The 21,346-nt window shown below is 38.2% G+C and overlaps 1 protein-coding gene across 9 annotated transcripts in view; it reads left to right on the top strand.

Annotated features, from left to right (window-relative positions):
* FKBP15 (FKBP prolyl isomerase family member 15) overlaps positions 1–21,346 on the top strand; it is a 59,280-nt gene that overhangs the window by 13,517 nt on the left and 24,417 nt on the right. For 7 of the 9 annotated variants that reach the window (XM_072842390.1, XM_072842387.1, XM_072842386.1 and 4 more), the window contains 10 exons: positions 5,543–5,627; positions 6,098–6,167; positions 8,065–8,139; positions 8,468–8,566; positions 10,601–10,750; positions 11,594–11,662; positions 13,058–13,204; positions 16,490–16,632; positions 17,333–17,390; positions 20,244–20,351. In XM_072842390.1, the coding sequence (XP_072698491.1) occupies positions 5,543–5,627; positions 6,098–6,167; positions 8,065–8,139; positions 8,468–8,566; positions 10,601–10,750; positions 11,594–11,662; positions 13,058–13,204; positions 16,490–16,632; positions 17,333–17,390; positions 20,244–20,351 (1,004 nt within the window). Of the gene's footprint in view, positions 1–2,903; positions 3,064–5,542; positions 5,628–6,097; positions 6,168–8,064; positions 8,140–8,467; positions 8,567–10,600; positions 10,751–11,593; positions 11,663–11,728; positions 12,768–13,057; positions 13,205–16,489; positions 16,633–17,332; positions 17,391–20,243; positions 20,352–21,346 lie in introns of those variants that run through there. The other 2 variants (XM_072842391.1, XM_072842392.1) reach the window with 2 other exon arrangements.

The raw sequence follows: 21,346 nt of genomic DNA, 5'->3' as shown, positions 1-21,346 counted from the left end.
TGCCTTTTACTTCTTCTACCTGGATAGGTTAGATGTAGGCTGACAGTGACTTTTTGCCAACTGGACAGTGATGCTTAATGCTGTATCCCCTGTACCTGTCATCATGATGGAGACATGTCGAATAAAAGGACAGAAAGGAAAAACTAATATTTCTAAAATGCCTGCTTTGCGTCTAGTCTTAGGTGCTTTACAAAGATTGCCTTATTTAGCTGTCTCAGCAGTGCTGTGAAATATGGCAAGTCTACCACCAGTTTAGAGGCTTGGAGAGGTTTAGGGACATGATCAAGGTCATATAGTGGTAAGTGACATGGTTGAAATTTGAATCCTGACCTGACTCACTCCAAAGCTCTTTCCTCTACATTTTGCTGTCTTTGTATAGGAACCTAAAGATGAGGTACACCTGGGTGGCTCAGTGGTTGAGCATCTGCCTTTAGCTCAGGGTGTGATCCCAGAGTCCCGGAATCGAGTCCCGCATCAGGCTCCCTGCATGGAGCCTGCTTCTCCCTCTGCCTGTGTCTCTGCCCCTCTCTCTGTGTCTCTCATGAGTAAATAAATAAAAATCTTAAAAAAAAAAAAAAAAAAGAACCTGAAGATGAGTGGGAGACTGACAGAAATAGTCCTGAGCAGAACCAAGTGGTAAGGGACGTTAAATTGTTTGTTGAATGAAGATGAAAGTATTGAGTGCCTTTTTATTTTTTTATTTTTTAAATTTTTATTTATTTATGATAGTCACACACAGAGAGAGAGAGAGAGAGAGAGAGGCAGAGACATAGGCCGAGGGAGAAGCAGGCTCCATGCACCGGGAGCCTGATGTGGGATTCGATCCCGGGTCTCCAGGATTGCGCCCTGGGCCAAAGGCAGGCGCCAAACCGCTGCGCCACCCAGGGATCCCATTGAGTGCCTTTTTATATGTTAGGCACGATGCTGTCACTGGGGATGTTGTTAGATTATTGAGAGTTGAAGAGTTGCAGCAGATGTCATATGGCCCATAAGCCTGAAATATTTACTGTTTGGCCCTGTACAGAAAATGTTGGCTGACCCCTGCTCTAAATCTAACCTGTCACTTTTGGCAGCTTTGCAGTAGATTGCTGGTCCTCTAAGCCATAACCTGGCCAAATTTCTGGTAGGCTCTGACTTTACATTTCCTCTGGCACAGCTATTCTTCAACAGTAGGCTTCTGACTCAGTTTAAAGCGGTTGAGTTAATGGATGTGGATAAAAATAAACGCACTTCAGTCCCTACCCGGTGAGGTAACTTGATTTTGTTTTAATCAGAAAACAACAACTCTGAGTTAATTATACTTTTAAAGGGGAATTATAGAGGCATTTCAGCTTAAAAATTACCTATACAGTCTTATGTGGGCATTTACAAAGAAAAAATAAAGTAGCAAGATAGGAGATCCTCTCTGTTCAAGGGATATTTGTATAAGGAGGCTTTGTGGGGAAAGAAGCCGCAGCATAGTTCTTGAATCTCTTCAGATCTCGATATAAAAATAGAGCAGATATAAAAGACAAACCTATGGATAATATTTACAGCAAATCCAGTTGAAAAGGTATCTTTCCGAATATCCCAAAATACAATCAGCTCTGGACAAACCACTAACAGCCACAGGGCTTGTGTGGTATCACATTTGCATGGAAGAAGACAGGGTAGCAGTGGATATGTAAATCTGAGAATGGGAGAACTCCAAAACAGCCACCAGATATTCATGGAAAATATGGCAAGCCAAGCTGAAACTGAAAAGAGTTTTGCCTGTTCTAGTTGTGGGCAGGTACCGGGGTTGATAGGAGGACGGAAAGAACTGGAGTAGTCTTGCTTCTGTGAACTTTTTTTTTTTTTTTTTTATTAAAGTAGGCTCCATGCCCAATGTGGGGCTTGAACTCATGACCCTGAGATCAAGAGTCGCATGCTCTACCAACTGAGCCAGCCAGGTGCCCCACTCCTATGAAGTTTTTTTTTTTTTTTTAAGATTTATTTATTCTCTATGAAGTTAAGAACACCACCTTGAACCCTACCTCCTAGAAGTTCAGGAAAGCAAATTTTACCTTAAATGAGCAGTGGGAACCTATCAGAATCCAACTCCATGGCAAATTATAACAACAGAGAGAACAAGAAACAGAACAGTATCCCTACAGACAGCGAGAGCTCTGTTATGTGAGAATGTTTCTTACTGAATAGATAGATTAAAAACTACAACCACCTGTCAACATTAGGAAAATAAGACATGAAATGAGAACATAGATTGGAAATTCTCAGAAGTAAGTTACATGACTCAGACAAGAATCAGAGACGTAAGAAAAATTTCAGAAATGAAGACTAAATGAGAAGGAACACAAGAATGAATAAAAACAGCAGATTATACATGAAGAGAAATAGAAGGTTAACAGGAGGAAATTGTTAAAAAATAATAAATTTAAAAAAAAAAAAATAAATAAATTTAAGAGATCAAAATGTTCCAAAAGAAATTGTGATGAATATTAAGGTTGGCAAAGAAGGTTCAACACATGGAGTGTGTGTTTGTGTTTATGTGTGTGTGCTGTGCATGTGTGTATACTGAAAGAAAAAGAAGGGGAAATGAACAGGCACTAACAACTATAATTTAAGAAAACTTTACTCAAAAAAAAAGGAAAAAAAAAGATCTGTAAGTACATATTAAAAGAAATTCTTGTTGGGATCCCTGGGTAGCTCAGCAGTTTAGCCCCTGCCTTCAGCCCAGGATGTGATCCTGGAGTCCTGGGATCGAGTCCCATATCAGGCTCCCTGTATGGAGCCTGCTTCTCCCTCTGCCTGTGTCTGTGCCTCCCCTCCCCGGCCCCGTGTCTCTCATGAATAAATACAATCTTTTTAAAAAAAGACGTCCTTGTCAGTGGGGAATTGAGACAAATCTGCAATACCAATTTCAGAGAGGAAGGACTGATAAGCCAATGAAAAGACCCCATGATTGTGGGCATCGACTCAGCCTTCTAGCAAGTCCACGAGCAGCCTTCTGTTTCCAGTACAAGAGTGTACTGGGAGAAGTTGAAGTAACCTGAAGGAGGATGCTAGGCTGACCTTGGAGAGACGGTATTTTTTTCTCAGTATTTCCCACTTGTCCTAATAGCCTGCCTCTGGCCTTACTTTTTTTCTTATAGTTAGCTTATCAGGAGAGAAGTTTTATTGTAGTATGACATACAACTGGGCAGTACTGGTTGAATTAACAACTGTTGGGCAGCCTCGATGGCCCAGAGGTTTGGTGCCGCCTTCGGCCCAGGGTGTGATCCTGGAGACCCAGGATCGAGTCCCACGTCGGGCTCTCTGCATGGAGCCTGCTTCTCTCCCTCTCCCTCTGCCTCTCTCTGTCATGAATAAATAAATAAAATCTTTAAAAAAAAATTAACAACTGTATTATAGGTTTTTACAACATAATAAGGAAAACATGAAGACTAGACTAGGACAGTAAGCAAACAATGTAAGTGGGCGATTCATCGAAACAACAAAACAATGACCAGTACAAATCTATAGAAAATGTTAAATCTGCTTCACTATAGTCAATAAATACAAATGAAAACAACAATGACATGTCATTTTCCTATTCCCTACTGCACCTCTTCCGTTGGTAAAGGTTTAAAAAGACAGTCACCTCTTGTTGGCAGGGATACAAAGCTGGCATATTCACACTGCTGGTGGAGCTGTAAACTGGTATGATATTTCTCAAGGGCATTTGAACATGACAAAACCTTAAAATGTTTTACACTTCTTCACCCTATAATTTCAGTTTTAAGAATTTATTCTAAGAAAGTAATTAGAGGTACATACAAAAATGTAGGTTTCCAGGGTGTTCACCATAGCATTATTTATAATAGAGGAAAATTGGAAGTAGTCCAAAGAAATGTCAAATAATAGGACATTGGATAAATTCTGGTAGAGTTGTAGTGTAGCATTTTATGTAACCACTAAAAAGCATTTTTAGGATTATTTAATCTTTGTCTTGGAGATTATTTATTAGAGAGGGAGAGCATGTGTGCTGAGCAGGGAGCCTGATGTGGGGGCTTGATCATGACCTGAGCCAAAGGCAGACGCTTAACTCATTAAGCCACCCAGGCTTCAAGGGAGCCCAGGCTCCCCTTGAAGACTGTTTTAAAAGAAATACTAATGCTAAATAAGAAAAGGTGGTTATCAAATTATATTATAAATTTTAAGAAAACATAAGAAAGCTGCAAAGTTTATGTGTATTGAAAATAGACTAGGAATAAGTCATCAAATTATTAACGTTTACTACAGGGTCACTTTTATTTTCTTTATCTGTTTCTGCATTTGCTAAGTTTTGCAAAATATGAAATACATGTACTCTAATCAGAAGAAAAGATGTGTCAGTATTGTTAAAAAAATTCAACTGAGTAAATTTTAAAGATGGCTTTATTCAGTGACTCATGAATTGGGCAACATCCCATCTAGCAGATAGGAGGGAGCTATGAGGAGTTGAACAAAATGACTTTTATAGGCAGATGGGAGGTTACAGTAGGGAAAACAAGATAGTTACTGCAAGATTACTACTTTCCTTCAGGGGATGGCAGGGGGCTGTCATGCTGATGACCTAACTAGTGCTGAACAGGGAATTCCTGATTGACTAGTTCTAGATTCCATTTCAGGGAGAGCCGAAACTGTACGTCAGTCTCAGTGACAAGTGTAGGGAAGTCTTAATTTGGTGACTGGGACTTAGCTTAAGTGACTCCATTTTAAGCCTGTGGTCTTATTTTTAATAAAAAGAAAGAAATCAAACAAGGAGACTTGGAAGTTCTTGGTTTCTGTGTCTGTGCCACTGTTGTCACTATTCTTCCATCAACACATTCATGTGGTGAGTATAAATAGGCAGTTTTCTTTAAATACACTGTTTTAAAACAGTGTTACTCTGTATCACTAGAAAAGTGAAGTAGTGGGCAGCCCTGGTGGCTCAGAGGTGTAGCACCACCTTCAGTCCAGGGTGTGATCCTGGAGACCTGGGATTGAGTCCCACATTGGGCTCCCTACATGGAGCCTGCTTCTCCCTCTGCCTGTGTCTCTGCCTCTCTCTCTCTCTCTCTGTGTGTCTCTCATGAATAAATAAAATCTTAAAAAAAGAAAAGAAAAGAAAAGTAAAGTAGTGAATGCAATATGAATATCATGATTAATTTTCCAGTCCGAAATAAGGGAAGGAGAAGTAATCTTATTTATATTATAGCTGGCAAAATAATAGAAAAAGAAAAGAAAGTAGATGGAATATGACCTCACTTTCTGGGCAGTGCCTCTGGTCCAGCCCCAAGACTTGTATGGAGAGGAATAGGAATCCTGGAATCTAGTTCTAGGCTCCCTGCCATCATCATGTCAGGTACTCAGGTGCTTCGAGCCTCAGCTTCCTCATCCCCAGATGAGGTCAGAGGGTTGTTCTGTGGATCAGATAAGGGTAACAGCCATAAAAACATTGTACCACTTAACTATAAGATAGAATTTTGAAGCTGCTTTAGTGGTTAAAAATCAGTTTTAGGAAAGACACGAATGACATCTTTGTTTTCTTCTTCATCTTCAGGAAATCAGGCGACAGCAAAAGCAGCACCCTCTACGACAGGCACCTCCACTGTCTTGGTTGCGACAGCAGTTCATGCCTATCGATAGTAAGTAGCTGAGAAGGAATGCTTTTTGAGGGTGGGGTGGGGGATACCGGGTTAAGCTCCTGTCTTTTCTCAATAAGCCTCTATTCGTGGCAAAATGAGCTACACAGTTAGGCTGCCCAGTCCTTCCATAGCCAGAGGATCAGTAATGATTTTTAACATTTCAGTTAGAGAACTCTCCCCATAAAACTTTGAAAAGCCATCTTGTCTAGTATTTTAAGCCGTGTCTAGGAAGTGCTTATAGCCTCAACAACTGCCTTTTTAAGAGCTCAAAGAAAGCCACTGCACTGAGATATTATGAATAGATATTTAGAGAGTAAAGAAGTTGCATAAGAGCTTTAAATTATAAACTCACCTCTTTCCTTTTCTTGAGGCTGGATGACTAGATTCTCTACCTTCTGTGTGGCAAATAGAAGCTGGTTCTACTTAGTTTAAGAAAGTATTAATACCTATTATTTTTCTTGCTTCTGTAGCATGAATGGTCAATATGTAAAGCAGGGCAAGTTTGGTGCTGCAGTCCTGGGGAATCACACAGCCAGAGAGGTGAGAATGCCCCCATGTCTTGTGTACATTCAGGTGTCCCAGATCATACTGATGAGCTTGTTTTTACCTGGACTCACCCAGTGTCTCATGTGTTAGAGGATTAGGATGATTGTGTTGAATGTGAAAAATTTTTTTTTGAATGTGAATTTTTAATATGAGGTAAATAGTAACATTTATAGTCACATCTTGCTGATTATTGTGCATTGAAACAAATCCAACCATGCAAGATCTTTTAAGTTTGACCTTTGTGGAAGTTGGAGAGTTTTAGAGTAAACCATTTACCCATGACATCCATCTGCTAGGTAGTGAAAAACACTTAGTGTTCTACTTAGAGCTTTTCTGTCTTTATGCCTGGATCAATGACCCAGTGTTTATCCTTTGAAAGTTTGACAATGGGATAGGCAGTGGATCACACAGCACACTATTGGTTTGGTCAAAAACAAATGTGGCTAGAAGCCCTGAGATTTGATTTCCATATGTGGTTGTGTCTAGTTTCAAATTCTGCTCCAGAATGTTTTAAACATTGTCGAGAGAAGCATGAGAAATTATGGAATTTCAAAGGCCCAGTGAACTAAGAGCCACATTCCTAAGACACTCTTGAGACATAGATAAGATAACCTGTTCAGGGTAACTAAGGTAATAGACAACATTCATTTGTTTTAAAAACAAATAACTTACCTGTAGAAATTTGGAAACACATATAAAAATTGTGGGATTAGAATAATGAACCCCCAGAAACCCATTTCTAGACTCTAAGAATTATTAATCTTACTTCATTTTAATTCCAGTCTCCTTTTGCTTAGATTATTTTGACTATATCTCCAGCATTCAGTTTTAGCTGTAAATATTTTAGTATATATCCCAAGGATTTTTTTTTTCTAACGTAACCATTATGCAGTTATCACCTAAAAAAACTCCACAATAATTTTTTGATCTCACTCACTACCGGCTAGTGTTCAGATTTACCTGGTAGTCTCTCTCTCTCTCTCTCTTTCTCTTTTTTTTTCTTTACTTATTTTCTACAGTTTGTTTTAATCGGGTCTGATAAGGTCCATACATTGTAGTTGGTTGCTATGCCCATTAAATCTTTCATTTCTCCCATCCAGAGCTAATGTCTAGTTGTCGCTGATTTTGTCATATACTAGCCATTCATGATTATTTGTGAGAAAGAGAGAGAGAAAGAGGGAACGAGCAGTGGGGAAGGGCAGAGGGAAAAGCAGACTCCTCACTGAGCAGGGAGCCTGACTTGGGGCTCGATCCCAGGACCTGAGCTGAAAAAAAAAAAAGAATGGCCATTCTAATCAGTGTGAAGTGGTACTTTTTTTGCTTCTAGTGTACATTTCCCTAATGACTAATGACACCAAGTATCTTTTCTTTCTTTCTTTTTTTTTTTAAAGATTTTATTTATTTATTCATGAGAGACACAGAGAGAGAGAAAGAGGCAGAGACACAGGCAGAGGGAGAAGCAGGCTCCATGCAGGAAGCCTGACCTGGGACTCAATCCCAGGTCTCCAGGGTGAGGTCCTGGGCTGGGCTGAAGGCGGCGCTAAACCACTAAGCCGCCAGGACTGCCCAGCACCAAGTATCTTTTCACGTATGTGTTGGCCAATTGTAGATCTCTTGTCATCCTTCATACCAGTGAAAATACCAACAAAATAAAGACATTACTAATTACAGAAAAGAGTAAGTAAGGCCAAGATGAGAAGAAATTAGAATGGTTAGTGAGGAGATATAATTTAAAATCTTAAGCTTTAAGAGATCAAGTGAGTTTTGAGTTATATGCGTCTTTGAAGCACAATCCCTGACATCTTATTGCTGGTTTTGTATTTCCTTTTAACTTCTTTTTTCTTTCTTTCTTTTTTTTTTTTTTTTTTGGCCCACCTTTATTTGAGTACAGTATAGGATTCTTCTTTATATCAGTCAACAACAGTCAGTTACTGTTGCCAGGATTCATCTGAACTTTGAGCTAATGGTAAGATTTCCCATGTTGTATTCGTTAGCTCCTTTGGGATGGGTTTATAGGAGAAATCGATCGGTCTGTGTGTACCTGGTGGCAGTAAGATTTACTGCTTCAGCCCCTGGACATCACAGTGGATATCTTAACAGAGCCTCTTGAAAAGGTCTCTTGGCTGCCTTCTAGGAAATGGACCAATGGTGGTTGGTGGAGATGGGAGGGAAGAAGTTCCCTATCTCTCTCTGGGTCCACCTGAGTCAAGACCCTTATCTACAAGTTTAGGCAGTCAGATTTATGTACTGTGCCGCCTGTCATTGAATTATCCCAATATTTCTCCTTTCCCCAGGTTCGGCCCAACAACTATAGTACCTTTTATGATGACCAGAGACAAAACTGGTCCATCATGTTTGAGTCTGAAAAGGCTGCAGTGGAGTTCAATAAACAGGTAATACCATTTTATTCTTCCTGTGAGAGGCCAAACACTAGCCTGCATTTCCCTTGATTTTAGGAAACTATATGGAAAATTCATAACCACCTGTGTTTTGTTAGTGACAAGCATTAAAAACCCACTCAATTGTCACTTGAGCTTATTGTATTTCAGGGAAATAATAGGAATCCTTATTGAAATTGCTTGAAAATGAGACTTTAAGAGAAAAAAAGTCATGCAAACTTTTTAAAACATTTTCCACTTCATAAATTATCTTAAGGAATAAATAAAACTATCTTTTAAAAATAGTGTTTTAAAAGAATTTTTACAAAGTTAAATGATGCTTGTAGAAAATTTAGGAAAGAATTAAAAAAAAAAATCACTTGAAATCTTCCTGCCCAAAGTAACCACTATTTTTTTCCTATGTGTAATGTACATAAGTAGATATACTCCTTTAAGAGTTCAATATCTCGCTATATTTTTTATCAATGTATAATGTGCTTTTCCCCACTTCGTGAAAAATTATTTAGAAACATTTTTGAAAGCTGCATAGTCTGAGTGTTCCTTAATTTATTTAACCATTCCCTTACTTTTAGACATTAAGACTGTTTTCAGTTTGAAATAAATGATACTGATGTAGTTTTGGAATATAGGTGAGGTCTGTTGGGGTGAGATCCAGAGCGAACAACCAAGAAAGAATTCTTGAGATGTCTTTGGTGCAAAATAGTGGTTTTATTAAATCAGGAGGACAGAACCCGTGGGCAGGAAGAACTGCTGCCCCAGGCTTGAGAAGGGTGGCTGATTAATTATATACCTGCAGACTTGGGAGAAAATAAGGAAAAGGGAGGTTTCAAAACGATTTTCATATGCTAAAGAAGACCTACAAGATACTGAACGACCTGTCATCATCAACCTAAAGATTGTTTTTCCCTCTAGAAAGGCATTAACATTAAGATAGTTGGAAACTTTCTGAGGAATGTCACATATCCTACCCTGGAGGGGGGTTCATTTATGGGGTGTCAGCCTGTGCTTTGTCCTCAGTTAGCCCTGTGTTCCCCATCAGTACTGTAGTAAGCATTGTTGTGTATAAATCTGTGTCCTTTCCCCCCCACCTTCTGATTATTTCCTCAGGCTAGATTTCTAGAAGTGAAGGATTGGGTCCAAGAGTCCATATATTTCTTGGTTTTGTAGGCAGTTTGGCGTAGTTTTTCATAGAGATAGTACTGTTTGACATTCATATCTGTTCTCTTACTTTATCTTTGCCAACATATAGAATTATCTTTTTTTTTTTTGTCTTATTTGTTTGGTAATAACTTCTCATTGTTTTAGGTAGCATTTATTTGATTGCGATAATGAAACCTTTTAAGAAAATGAGTAACAAACTTCTAATGTAGACCATGTTAAATAATTGACCATGAAGTATTTATGAAGATGTATTTGGCTCTTTTGTCAAATATTTGTACTGAGATGATATGACTAAATCTGTAGGTGATAGACATGCAAATCTGGGAATGCAGCATGGTTTTGCCGAGGACCTTTTTTCTAGTTTATTGTCTTTAGAAATACTTTCTGAAATCATTTTAGAAGCTTTCCTTGCTTTCACAGGTTCCCAGACACTGAAACGGTAAAATCCTTATAATAATGGAAGCTAATAGTTATTGTGTACTTACTGTTATTTACCAGGCACAGTGCCAAGGACTCTTTGTATTAGCTCAATCTTCATAATTACCCCAGGAAATATGCAGAGTTTTTATCTCCATTTTACAAAATACCTTTATGAAATAAGGTTCACAGAAGTTAAGTTATTTGGCTGAGGCCACAAGTTAATAAGTGGCAGTACCCAGGTCTGTACCCAGACAGTCTGACTCCAAAGCCTTACTCTTAGGCACTTTGATTCCTGGCAAGATTACTAACTTTGGAATAGTTTACTTCTGAACATGTAATCAGTTTTGTTAGTGGATACCACTGTTTGGAAAAGAGCATTAGCAATAAATGGACTGAATATTTACTGAGCTTAAACTAAGTTTGTGCTGCTTTGATTTCATCTTGCAGGTGTGCATTGCCAAGTGCAACAGCACCCCCTCCCTAGATGCAGTGCTCTCCCAGGACCTCATTGTAGCGGAGGGCCCTGCTGTAGAAGTCGGAGATTCTTTGGAAGTGGCCTATACCAGCTGGCTCTTTCAGAACCATGTCCTGGGCCAGGTAAGGAAATGTAGCCTGCAGGTTCATTTGTAATTGAAATGGCATGAGGGCTATTCATATATAAAATATTATTACTGTGAATTGCTGTCATTGGCAAATAGAAATCTTTCAGGAACTCTGCTTTGACTGCTTTTGAGGCATAGTCATGAAATGCTTATTAAATCTGCTCATTGCTACTTTGTCTCCTATTTAGAATGAAAACTAATTTCCTAAGTATCATTTCTGGTAATTTTTCATGTGTATGTCTTGCCCTTTTGTATCAGTTTTAAACTTGACTTTATTCTTATAGGATTAGGTCTTAAAACTTCATTTTAGAACTTACTCACAGTTGTTTCTTTTTTTTTTTTTTTTTTTGTATAGTAGATATTATAAATAGAGTGGACTTGTGTTTTAATATCCTTAAGCTTACGAAAGCAGTATGATACAGAAAGAGCTTAGCCAACTTAGCCTTAATGTGAGCCATGATGTGACCTTCTTTTTAGGTCTTCTTTTTTTTTTTTTTTAAGATTTTATTTATTCATGAGAGACACAGAGAGAGAGAGAAGAGAGAGAGAGAGAGAGAGAGAGAGAGAGAGGCAGAGACACAGGCAGAGGGAGAAGCAGGCTCCATGCAGGGAACTCGACATGGGACTCGATCCCAGGTCTCCAGGATCACACCCTAGGTTGAAGGCAGATGCTCAACTGCTGAGCCACCCAGGCTGCCCTCATTTTTTAGGTCTTTTAAGAACTTTTACCCCCTCAGTGTATTTGACATAACAGGAATACTGTGCTAATCTGTATTGACCAACACATGGTTATTATTTTTGAAATTGGCTGATCTCATTTACTTTGATCAAACTGTAGGTTTTGGACTCTACTGCTAACAAAGATAAGCTGCTTCGCCTGAAATTAGGATCAGGAAGAGTCATCAAGGTACAAGCTTAACTGTGTTTCTTATGTGGCTTTATCAGTTGCAATGGGCTTAATTTAGATTAAATTAAAATTTCTAACCTGAGTATATTTTCTGAGTCTGAAAAGGCTTGGTTAAAAAGTAGGAAGAGAAAAATGTGTTACATTATCTGGGAGATTGGTTGGGAAGTTTTTATCTATGAGAATATATTGAAGATGGGGACATTTGTTTGATCTCTACCCTTTCTTTTTCATCGTGACTGAGGCAATTATTAAATCCTTCCTGTAGCCTAATAGGGGAAGAGATGGAACTATTTCTTTTAGAATTGTATCATAATGGATGATTCTTAATTGTCTGAGATGCTTTGAATCAGCACTTCCCAGTCATTGTGGGAAGCAACTACCAGGTAGCAAGAGGAACACTGGGATTGGAATCTGTGGACTTGGCTTTATGTGCCTTTTTGTCCCAGCTGTGCAAGTGTTTTATGAAATAAAGAGTATTTTACACATATAGGGTATCTTTGTGTCAGGAAGTATGCTCTGTGAAGCACTCACTGGCAAAAGAAAGGTTTTCTTCATAGCTTTGTTTATCCCTCCTTTCCCCGGGCTCTTTTGGAGACTTTTCCCTGTAGATCATAGGAATTAAGCATGACCTTTAAAGATAGATCTAAGAAAAACAAAACAAAACAAAACAAAAATAAAAATAAAAATAAAGATAGATCTAATGTTGCATCTTGGCTTAACAATTTACTAACCATCTGATCTGGTGTTAGTTACTTCACCTCCCTAAGCCTCAGTTTTTTTATCTGTACAATGAGGATAATGCTCCTAACCTTATGAAATTATTTTAGGGGTTAAACAATGTAATGCAAGTAAAGACTTACCAGAGTACTTGGAAAATGTGTTTAATGAATGGTAGCTGTTTTTTTTTAAGATTTGATTTATTTATTTAGAGAGAGAGCACGCGCACACACACGCGTGCATGAGAGGAGGGAGGGGCAGAGGGAGAAGGAGAAGCAGACTCCTCGCTGAACAGGGAGCCTGACTGGCTCGATCCTGGGACCCTGAGATCATGACCTGAGCCGAAGGCAGCTGCTTAACCGACTGAGCCACTCAGGCGCCCCGAATGGTAGCTTTTATTTCTTTTATAATACCATTGTACTATCCTCCAATTTCTCTCATCATCTACGATAAGCATATTTTATCCAGCCCTGGATATGCTGACTTTTACAAATGAATAGAAGCAGTATTCTAAATATTCTTATAACCAGGGGGGGTGGATTATAGTTGAATTTGATATCTCTTGAGAGGTTCAAACCTGAAAGTATGGAGGAGAGGAGCCTAGTATCTGGGACTTCATTTTGTCTAATGAGAAGGCTAATGTCTTGATGAACTTTTCCTCTTCTCTGATTCCCAAAGGCTTGGGAGGATGGGATGCTGGGCATGAAAAAAGGAGGGAAGCGATTGCTTGTCATCCCTCCAGCCTGTGCTACTGGCTCTGAAGGGGTAATAGGATGGACTCCATCACCGGACTCAATTCTGGTGTATGAGGTGGAGATTAGGCGGGTGAGTGAAATTGTGTTGTTTTGTGTTTCATGAGTCCTTTCTGCCATTAAATAAAATTAATAAATATGTTTGAAAAACAAATTCAAATACTTTTTTTTTTTTTTTTTAATAGCAATGGTATAGTTGGAAAGGGCAGTCAATGGCTTTGGAATCTAAAGACTAAGGTGTTTGTTCTTCCTGGAGCTCTATTCAGAGTCTAGAAGAGGTGGTGACTGAACAAATCACTTCTCTACACTAAGCTTTTTATTGACTCTATAAAATAGTGATTCCTACCCAATACACATGCCTTTTGCCTTAGTAATTCCATGGCTGTAAATTTATCACATCACTATATTAATACAAGTATGCAAAGATATCTGTACATAGATAGAGATACATAGTTTCCTCCCTTTGCCACATTATTTATAATAGTAAAAACTGGAAACAACTTAAATATCCATCATTAAGCAACTGGTTAAGTTGTGGTCTTTCACAGAGTGGATTTTTATGCAGTTCTTATAGAATATCCAAAATCTATTGTTTTTTTTTTTTTTTTTTTTTTTTTTCCAAAATCTATTGTTAAATGAAAAAGCAAGTTGCAAGTCAGTACAGATAGTATGGTCTTGTGTGTGTGTGTGTGTGTGTGTGTGTGTGTGTACACAAATACATATAAACATACAAAAATACTTATATATAAATATGTAAGTATATTTATGCAATTATACATATGTGCATATATATTTATACATATATATGCCCACATGTTCATAGAAAATTTCTGAAAGTGTTAGAAGAAATGATTAAAAGTGACTTTCTCTGGAGATTGGAAATGGAGTTCATAAACTTTATCTTTTTTACATTTTCCCCTTATTTTCCATTAAAAAGTCTTATCAAGGATATATATATAATTTTCTATAATAAAATTTGTAACAAATTATGGTTAAATAAGTTAATACCTCCCTCCAAATAAAAAAGACCTTGTTTGCTTTACACTGTGTTTTTTAGGTCAAAATGTGATAGTGTTTGTGACTATAAACCATGAAATACAATACATAAAATAAACATTATAGTCCTCTTCATTGTGGCTATTATTCCTGCTGCAGCCAATGACACTGTTTTCTTCTCAATGCCTCTTTCCTAATTGAACACCCTTATCTCTGCTGTGTCGTGCCACCCTTCTTTTACTCATATGCTTTTAGCTACGTTTTTCACAGCTTTTGTATCCTGTCTCAATTTTTCATTGAGTTTGAGGAAGTCATGGTTCATCTTAGATAACAAACCACTTTGAATCCACCAAGACTGGCATTTTGTAACCCTAAAGAAAAAATACTCTATTTTACTAATAATCAATGAATTATAAGTTGACATGCTTATTTTTTTTCTTCCAAGTTTTTATTTAAATTCTGGTTAGTGGGCAGCCCGGGTGGCTCAGCAGTTTAGCGCCGCCTTTAGCCCAGGGCGTGATCCTGGAGACCCAGGATCAAGTCCCACATCAGGCTCCCTGCATGGAGCCTGCTTCTCCCTCTGCCTGTGTCTCTGCCTCTCTCTCTCTCTCTTCTCTCTCTCTCTGTGTCTCTCATGAATAAATAAATAAAATATTTTTAAAAATTCCGGTTAGTCAACATACAGTGTAATATTAGTGTCAGGTGTAGAATTTTTTTTTTAATTTTATGCTTTTTTAAAAAAAATTTATTTATTCATTCATGAGAGACACAGAGAAGCAGGTTCCACGCAGGGAGCCCAACGTGGGCTCAACATGTAACACTCAATTCTCACCATAACAGGTACCCTTCTTCTTTTTTTTTTTTTTTTTTTAAGATTTTATTCATTTATTCATGAGAGACACAGAGAGAGAGGCAGAGACGCAGGCAGAGGGAGAAGCAGGCTCTATGCAGGGAGCCCGAAGTGGGACTCGATGCTGGGACTCCAGGATCACAGCCTGGGCTGAAGGCGGTGCTAAACCGCTGAGCCACCCGGGCTGCCCAACAAGTGCCCTTCTTAATTCCCCCACCCACCTCCCTCCATCAACCTTCAGTCCTCCACAGTTAAGAGTCTCATGGCTTGCTTCCCTCTTTTTTCTTCCCTTCCCCTATGTTCATCTGTTTTGTTTCTTAAATTCCACATATGAGTGAAATCATATGGTATTTGTCTTTCTCTGACTTATTTTGCTTAGTATAATAAGCTCCATCCATGTCATTGCAAGATTTCATTCTTTTTTATGACTAATATTCCATATGATACATGCACCACATTTTCTTTATCCATTCATCAGTTGTTGGACACTAGGGCTGTTTCCGTAGTTTGGCTGTTTAAGTTTTGTTTTGCTTTGTTCGGTTTTTTTTTTTTTTTTTTTTTTTTTTTTTTGAGAGATAGAGTCTTCACTTAAGAGAGTACAAGCAGGAGGGAAGGACAGAGAGAGAGGGATAAGCAGGCTCCATGCTAGACAGGAGCTGGGTCCCAGCACCCTGGGATCATGACCCGAGTCAAAGGCAGATGCTTAACCTACTGAGGCGCCCAGGTGCCCCTTGCCTATTGTTTACAAATTGACATGCCAGGCGGCTACAGAGTGACACCCAGTGTGATGAGTGTCAAGAGAACACTACATACTACCTGTGGAATATAGAGTAGCTCACCCTTTGTGGTGTGAAATTTAGTGGTATATACCAAAAGTCTTAAAAAGTTAACATACTTTTTCTCTCAACTATTTAATTTCTGGGAATTTATACTTTAGACATGATTATGTGCAAGAGGATAGATAGAAAGTTATACACAGAGGAATTGTTTGTGTTGTGACAAAACTGGGAATAAACTGGATGTCTAACAACTAGGAATTGGTGAAATATATTTTGTAGCAGCATAAGTATTTAAGACTTACATTCCCAAAATCTTTTAGAGACTTTCCTGTAGATTAATGGCAGGTATGGGCATGACCCTTGAAGTTTAGAAATAAGGCTCAGTGGTTACAAATGATGTTGTAGATTAATAATTTAGTAACATAGAAATATGTAACTGAGTAATAAGCAAAGTAGTTCACAAAATAATATTGTCTCTTTTTTATAAAAAATATACAAACATACACAGACATAAATGTGAAATACTACGTCTCCAATTCTAGCCATGTTGTGTAGTGGTTGGATTGCGAGTGATTATTATTATTATTATTATTATTGGCTTATTGACATTTTTTGATTTGCTACAAGGGAACAGGTGATGACTTGTGAAGAATAAGTAAAAGAAAGGAGGGTGGAGAGGAGGGCAGGGTGCCTTTTTTATAGCTTGTTTGAATTGTGGTTGATTGCTCCCTAGGTCAAGTTTGCCAGAGATTCTGGTTCTGATGGGCACAGCGTTAGTTCCCGGGATTCTGCGGCCCCTTCTCCCATACCAGGTGCTGACGGCCTCTCTACTGACCCTGTTGTATCACCACCCACATCGGTGCCTTTCAAATCAGGGTAAGATCCTGGTGTTGTATCATGCTCTTTCATTGTCCATGAAAATGATCCTTAGAGGGGTTCAGAAATCAGGATAGTTGAAAACTAAAATAATTTTAAATGGGGAAAAAAAAGGAGATGAGAGAAATGGGGAAAATACTAGCATCAAGATTTTTCTGACAGAGGATTAACATTCATAGTCTTTAAAAGCACTAACTTGGATGTTTATGAATACCTGCTGAACTCTGGAAGAAATTGGGTAAAAGGCATAACCATAAAATATATATCTAAGGGAAAACATGTAAAAATAAGGATTTAAATGGAAAATCATTCATTTTCACCAGCTTTCAGAGACTAATGCAGACTGAAGAATGATTAAAATTCTGTTTCATGGGATCCCTGGATGGTGCAGCGGTTTGTCGCCTGCCTTTGGCCCAGGGCACGATCCTGGAGACCCGGGATCGAATCCCACATCAGGTTCCCAGTACATGGAGCCTGCTTCTCCCTCTGCCTATGTCTCTGCCTCTCTCTCTCTCTCTCTCTGACTATCATAAGTAAATAAAAATTAAAAAAAAAAAAATTAAAAAAAAAATTCTGTTTCATACCCATTGAATTGGCAAACGTTTTCAAAACAATTTGTTTATCCAGTATATTTGGGACTTAAGATTATAGATTTGGGATTTTCTTTTTTTACCTCAGCCTATGTCTTACTTGGTTTCAGGGAACCAGCCCTTCGTGTCAAATCTAATTCCCTCAGTGAACAGCTTACAGTAAATACAGTGAGTATACAAGTCTGTCTCCCTCACCCCCTGTCTGCTGAAAAGGTTTTGTGTGCCTAGGGGTAGGGTAGGTTAGAGACCGAAAAAACCACAGCTACTTTATTAATTTCCCCTTACTTGGGAGTTAGCATAAATTAGGTGGCTTCTACGTGGGCAAACCTGGGTTCAAATCTTTATTCTTGTAAACTTGCAGCCTTGAGAAACTTATGTAACTTTTTTGATCCTCTGCTTCTTTATGATTAAAATGGAAATAAATAATTCCCACAACCCCTTTTATGAGGTTCTTGTGATATGTTCACAAAGCACTGTAATCAGTCTACTGGGCATCGCGGGTGGCTCAGCGGTTTAGCGCTGCCTTCAGCCCAGGGTGTGATCCTGGAGACCCAGAATCAGTCCCATGTCAGGCTCCCTGCATGGAGCCTGCTTCTCCCTCTTCCTGTGTTTCTGCCTCTCTCTCTCTTTCTCTCTCTCTCTCTCTGTCTCTCATGAATAAATAAATAAAATTAAAAAAAAATCAGAGCCTACATAAAGTATGACTTCATTAAGCAAGAAGATTTTTACACGTAAGAGATACTTATGATGTTTGAATGAAGTAATGTGTGTGGAGATTCTAGTATAGTGTCTGGCATACTGTAAGAGCTCAATTAACATTAGCTCTTTTTATTATCATGCTAACACTACATACCTTCACACTTTCATTCTCTTAGATCAGTTCTGCACTAATTCACCAACTAGTTAACTTTGAGCTGGTTACTGAGCCTCTGTGTTTCCCTAACTGTAAGACAAGAAGAAGATTTGGATTTGAATGCCATTGGGAGCATGTACACTGTACTTTGCTGCTGCTCTGCCTGGTCCAGGAAGGCATTTGAGTTTGCTGCATGATCGTGAGATGAAAGCCCTGTGGCCTTCACCTACCTATCCTGTTGGGAAACAGGATAATTGCATGGAGTGAAATTGGTGATTACTTTCTCTCCAGCCCTAGTTTACTTGTTTATATTCAGCCCAAAGCAGGAATTATTAAGCAAGTAATTGATCTGGTATGTGGAAAAATTAATCTCTGAAACCCAGAAGATTAAACCAAAGAATTAAAATGTAAAAAGTATAACCTCAGATCTGTGAACAGTCATGAAAATCATTTAGTATTGGATTTATGAAACTTTCTAAACAGAGTTACTTTTGTCACCTATTTCTAAGCTTCAGTCACTTCCAGCAGACTAGTGGTCTCCATTTTTAAAATTTTTTGTCTTTTTGCAGTTTTTTTTTTTTTTAGTTGAAGCAAACTCACCATTTTTTTTACATTGTTTTTATTATTTATTTATTTATTAAGGATTTTATTTATTTATTCATGAGAGACACAACACAAGGGGGGGGAGGGGAGCAGAGACACAGGCAGAGGGAGAAGCAGGCTCCATGCTGGGAACCCGACATGGGATTTGATCCTGGGTTTCCAGGGTCACACCCTGGGCTAAAGGCGGCGCTAAACTGCTGAGCCACTGGGGCTGCCCCTATTTTTTATTTTGAATAGGTAATTACATTCATCTGGTACAGTTATCAAAACAATATAACAAAGTCGACATTGAAAGGGCTCGCTCCTATGCCTATCCCTGTGTACGCCATCCCATCTCACTCTCCTTTTAGGTAACTGCCTTTATTAGTTTTATAATATATCCTTTCAGTTTCTTAATGCAGATGAAAGCAGATAGGAATGTATATTTTATTTCTTCACCTTTTCAAAAAAAAATAACGTAGTATATATATTACCTACCATGCTTTCTACATATTACGGTATATTTAACAGCATCTTTCCATGTTAGTATATAGAAAACTGCTTCTTTCTTTTTTATCTCTAGATTGCAGTATGCCATTGTGTGGTATGGTTTATATAGTTAGTCCTCTTTTGATGAACCCAGCTTTCTTTGATTATGTGCTTCCAGTCAGTCAAGAAAAAATGAGCACACATTCCTAGTGTATGTATCTATTTACAAATTACATACATAAAGTACTGTCCATCCCTGTAAACAAGCTTAATGTCTTACATTTAGCTTAAAAATAATTCAAAAATAGAAGTTATGATCATCTCTATTTTTTTTTTTTAAGATTTATTTAAGAGAGAGAGAGCACATGCTTATGCAGGTGTGGGGAGGGGTAGAGGGAAAGACTCTTTTAGCAGACTCCTTGCTGAGCACAGAGCCTAACATGGGGGCTCGATTTCACAACCTATGAGATCATGACCTGAGCCAAAATCAGGAGTCGACACTTAACTGACTGAGCCACTTAGGTGCCCCATGACCATCTCTTTTTATACACAATAAATCATTGTGTACATCCTCAGGTTTATGTACTCTCCACTCTGAAGGCTGCGCTTTGGACCAGTTAATGGATACAGAGCCTTCTAGCATAGGAGCCAGTGTGTAGTCAATGCCAAGTCAGAGTTAAATGAACCTGAATTTGGAACAAAGAGCTCCTCTTTCCTTCTTTCCCCAAATCACTCCTGAATATCTATCTGCTGAATTGCTCCCAGGATTTTCAGAGAGTACTGTCATCTAAAATGCCTCCCTCCCTTGATCTGTAAAATGAGAATTATGCCTGGTGGGGAGACTCGATTGAAATGAAGTAATGCATATGGAACCACTTTGTCCATTCCAACATATAGGGGATTATTTTTACTGTTATTATTAATTGTTATCCATGTATGCATGTTCGCAAGAAATCTTTAATTCTCATTTTGTAGAAGAAATGGTTTTAAATCGATTCAGCAGGGGGACTTGTTGAAGGGTTTGATATAAGAGCCAAAGACAGAGCTAAAGTAGTGAGCCTTGATTATATTGAGTTTTGTGACTTTCCTCTTTTTAGAATCCTGATACAGTCAAAGCCAAGTTGATCTCTCGAATGGCTAAAATGGGTCAGCCCATGCTGCCCATCCTTCCACCACAGCTGGATTCTAATGATTCAGAAATCGAGGTATGACTCCTGGGCTGTGTTAAAATGAATACTGCAGACATTTCTACCTTGTGTTCTTTTGGTTAAGATTACTACTTGTTCTGCCTGTAACCCAGAATCATGTAGAAAGCTTGTATCCAAAATGGTACAGGTTGGTATTGGTACATGTGTTTCCACTGTCACACTAGCACTTCTCGTGAAAAATGGAAGGAATCCCATACATCTGCCACAAGAACAGGGAAGTTTTAAGTAATCCATATAGCCTTCTACTAGAATCTCAACTGTCAGTAAAAATCACACTTTAGGCAGCGTGGTGCCCAACCCACAAAAGATGTTCAATTCATATTGGTTGGTTGAATGTTTAGCTTCTCTTGAGAGACATTGGTCTTCCCACGGATGTTACCTGTTACTAAAGATCACACTGTTGTGTCTTTAGGCTTTGTATACTTGTGATTATTTTGAAGTTCAAGGCTTTGATTGTGATGAAATCTATCATTTTTTTCTCTTTGTTTTTTGCTTTTGACATTATGTTTATGAAGCCTTCTCACTTTCAGATATTATAAACATCACTGTTTTCTAAAAATATTATTGTTTCATATTTAGATCTAAAATTTTAATCCATCTGGAATTTGGTGTATGATATGAAGTAGTCCAGTTCTAAGGTAGTTCTTTTCCCATTGGTTCTTTTATTGAGTAAAATCATCCTTTCTCAGTTGAATTGAAGCACTTAACTGATTATTGATTCTTAGGAATGTTTGATGTAAAACAAAGCAAAGATGATGCTCTTGAAAAAATCTTCCCGCATAGGCTTTATTTTACATAATTTTGTTTTATTTCTTCCTGGAAAAGCTCTAAGTAGATTTAACATTTTAAAGAGGGATAGGATTTTTGGGGCTTCTTGTTATTGATTCTTGTTGATTTTTAGCTGGTTCTGGAAATTAAATTTGAATAAGGTAATACTGTTATTAAAAATTTTAAGTGCAACTTACTCATTGTAGAATGATGTAAATTACAAG

The sequence above is a fragment of the Canis lupus genome, chromosome 10, assembly GCF_048164855.1.
Source record: "Canis lupus baileyi chromosome 10, mCanLup2.hap1, whole genome shotgun sequence".
Taxonomy (NCBI): domain Eukaryota; kingdom Metazoa; phylum Chordata; class Mammalia; order Carnivora; family Canidae; genus Canis; species Canis lupus.
Note: the sequence above shows the minus strand (reverse complement) of the source record. Positions and strands in the feature narration are given on the sequence as shown.